The following is a 2,679-nucleotide window of genomic DNA, read 5'->3' on the forward strand; positions in this document are numbered from 1 at the left end:
AAAAAAAAAAAAAAAATGTGTAAAATATAGGACTATCAATTGAAATGTCCTAAGAAAGACACTTTATTATTATTATTATTATTATTATTATTATTATTATTATTATTAAAAGCTAACAGCTGACAAGTCAAAGCTTCTGTTTTTTTTTTTTTTTTTGGGTAATTAAAAAAAAAAAAGCATTTGATTTCAACAGTAACAGCATGAATGGGCTAAATATGTACATATAAGAAATAGATACACTTGAATCCTGTATGTGTTATTTTATATGTTGTGAATTGCGTTCATGTGCAGCTTTGCAACTTTTCTCCTCAAAGTGTGTTTTGTGAAAATGTGTGATACGTGTGTATGTGCACATCAGACATTTTGATCATCTACGCATCTAGGTATATGTTTGCGACATTCATATTCTGGAGCTGTAAAGCATTGGATTTAGTTGTTGATGAGATTGCTTGTGTTTATTTGAAAATTCATGACCATACATCTGCATCATGATATGTTGTAATGCATACACTAAGGCTTTTTTAATAGGACAAAGTTTAGCTACAAAATTGGTTGTAGCCTAAGGCTAATCGTTGAATTGCATGTTCTTTACACTTTAAATACACATGTCAAATTTTTTGTCAATTGAATATTATATACTATATGATTTATAAGCTTATATTTTATGCATAATTTTAAACTACAAAAACTAGCAATTTAAACAATTTATTGATAGCATAGCTATTGATATTTAATTTTTTAGAAATTTTGCAAGTATATAAAATATAAGAAGAAGATATAATCCAAAGGTGGAATTTTCAAAATTCACCTCAAATAAAAAGATATTGAGAACGAATTTTATAGCTTTAGGCTACAACTAATTTTGTAACTAAATTTTGTCCTTTTTAATATCCTACTAATTCTCATTTTGGGGCAAGCAATTTAAAGATAATATTTGAAGTACACATAAACTATCAAGACAAGTAACATGAAGAAAGACAGCATTATTTACTAATAATCCTATCAGGAATTTCACCGGTGATTAATTTCAATAAAATATTTGGCAATCAATGACTGCTTGACCGTGAAAAACTTTAGTGTAGTTATTAAAGAAAGTTTAGATTCAATTATTGAAAGGATGTTTCTAGTTGTGGTTAGACGTTTGTGTGGGTGTGTAGATCTTGCTTCTTCTAAAGTGGTCACTGACCTTTTCCCCTGGTTTTGTGGATTCAGTTGGAGTGCATTGCATGTGGTCATTCCTGGTATGCTTCTAGGGATGAGGCATCCATGCTGACAATAGATGCACCAAATACCTCCAAAGCCGTTGGCACAGCACCATGGGCCACTGCCAAATTTGAAGATGTAGAGAAGAAGCTAGTGAGTCCCAGAGAACCTGACAAGGCAGCCATTGATGTTTTCAAGAAAACGAGTGAAGCATACATGCCTGTCCTAGATGCCCAGAAATCATTTGGCAGGCCCAAAAAGGAAGAAAAATCTGAATCTGCTAGAAATGCTGAGTGAAAATCTGCTGGCCGTTGCATTTTTGGGTCACTGACTTTTGGTGTCTTAGTTGTTTGGAGGATCTGCCCTCTTGTACAGTTCACATAGGTGGTTTTAATGCTTACTGAGCTGGGGGTTTCTTTGTGTATAGCCTCAAGCGAATAGAATCATAGAAGTAGTTAATCTTATGCATCTCTCCACTGTACGGAGGGGAGGTAGGGTTAGGATAGCGTTAGTTTTCATGTTAAATATCAAAATTCACTACTATTAGTATTTTCTTAGACCTCTTATGTATTTATTTTATTCACAATTTCCTATTACAAGTAGTACAACAGCAGACCACCTTCTTTCTTCTTCCTTGAGTTTTCTAGAGCCTTACTTTTCTGTAATCTGCAGTGGTATATGTTGCATACCTAGAAGACTAGAACCAAAATCAGTGAGTTGTACATTGCTCTATGTGCCCAAATCTCTCGTTTGGTTCTTTAGAAGAGATTATTTCGGAGAGTATTAAAGCCCAAAATTCCAATATTTAGTAAATAAAGGCTAATGGAGCTTTAACAAAAGATAAATCAAAATGCCAATAACAAAAATGTATAAAAACAATATAGGTTCGAAACTTTGACCTACAGTTAGTAAAAAGAGGAAATTGAAAGAGGTTGTAACGAAGAGAGGGAAGGTTTCCTTGAACTTATATTTCTACCTCTAAATTTTGGAATTGTGAGAATGTTAGATGGTTGAACAAGTTTTTGCTCTAAGGGTTAGGTGTCTTTAATGACCAGTTTTTAGGCTAAAATATGAGATTATAGACTTCCAAGGTGCTGAGTTGATGTTTGGTTCAGGCTTCCTTTAGTTTGGTAAAAGAGTTAGCTTGCTTTATCCATAATTTGGGAAAGATATGACTAAGCCCTTATTGGCTCCTTATATTTAGCTGTTTCAGATTCTTGGGAGGCTTACCTAAGTGAGGGCTAGCAGCTGAAATTAGTTAACGAGAGCCAAATATTTTTAAAGGAAAGGATGGGTTCGGGCAGAAACTTTGAGCCACAGTCAGCTAGAACATAAAAGTCCTTTTGGGGTAGAGATTTAGGTACAAGGTTTCCTCCATGAGCTTGAGGTACTACCGATGTCCTTTGTCCACTTGATAGCACGCATGGATTGGGCTCATGCAAAAGGTCCGAAAGAAATTGACTCATACCCTCCAAA

The 2,679-nt window shown here is 34.2% G+C and overlaps 1 protein-coding gene across 1 annotated transcript in view; it reads left to right on the forward strand.

Annotated features, from left to right (window-relative positions):
* The window catches only part of LOC112033695 (protein REPRESSOR OF VERNALIZATION 1), a 6,009-nt gene extending 4,177 nt beyond the window's left edge, over window positions 1–1,832 (forward strand). The window contains exon 3 of the mRNA XM_065767328.1: window positions 1,213–1,832. Coding sequence (XP_065623400.1) covers window positions 1,213–1,500 — 288 coding nt within the window. The 3' untranslated portion in view covers window positions 1,501–1,832. The remainder of the gene's footprint in view (window positions 1–1,212) is intronic.
* Window positions 1,833–2,679: the final 847 nt, after the last annotated feature.

This window comes from Quercus suber, unplaced genomic scaffold (genome assembly GCF_002906115.3).
Source record: "Quercus suber isolate HL8 unplaced genomic scaffold, Cork oak 2.0 scaffold_793, whole genome shotgun sequence".
In the NCBI taxonomy this organism is placed as follows: domain Eukaryota; kingdom Viridiplantae; phylum Streptophyta; class Magnoliopsida; order Fagales; family Fagaceae; genus Quercus; species Quercus suber.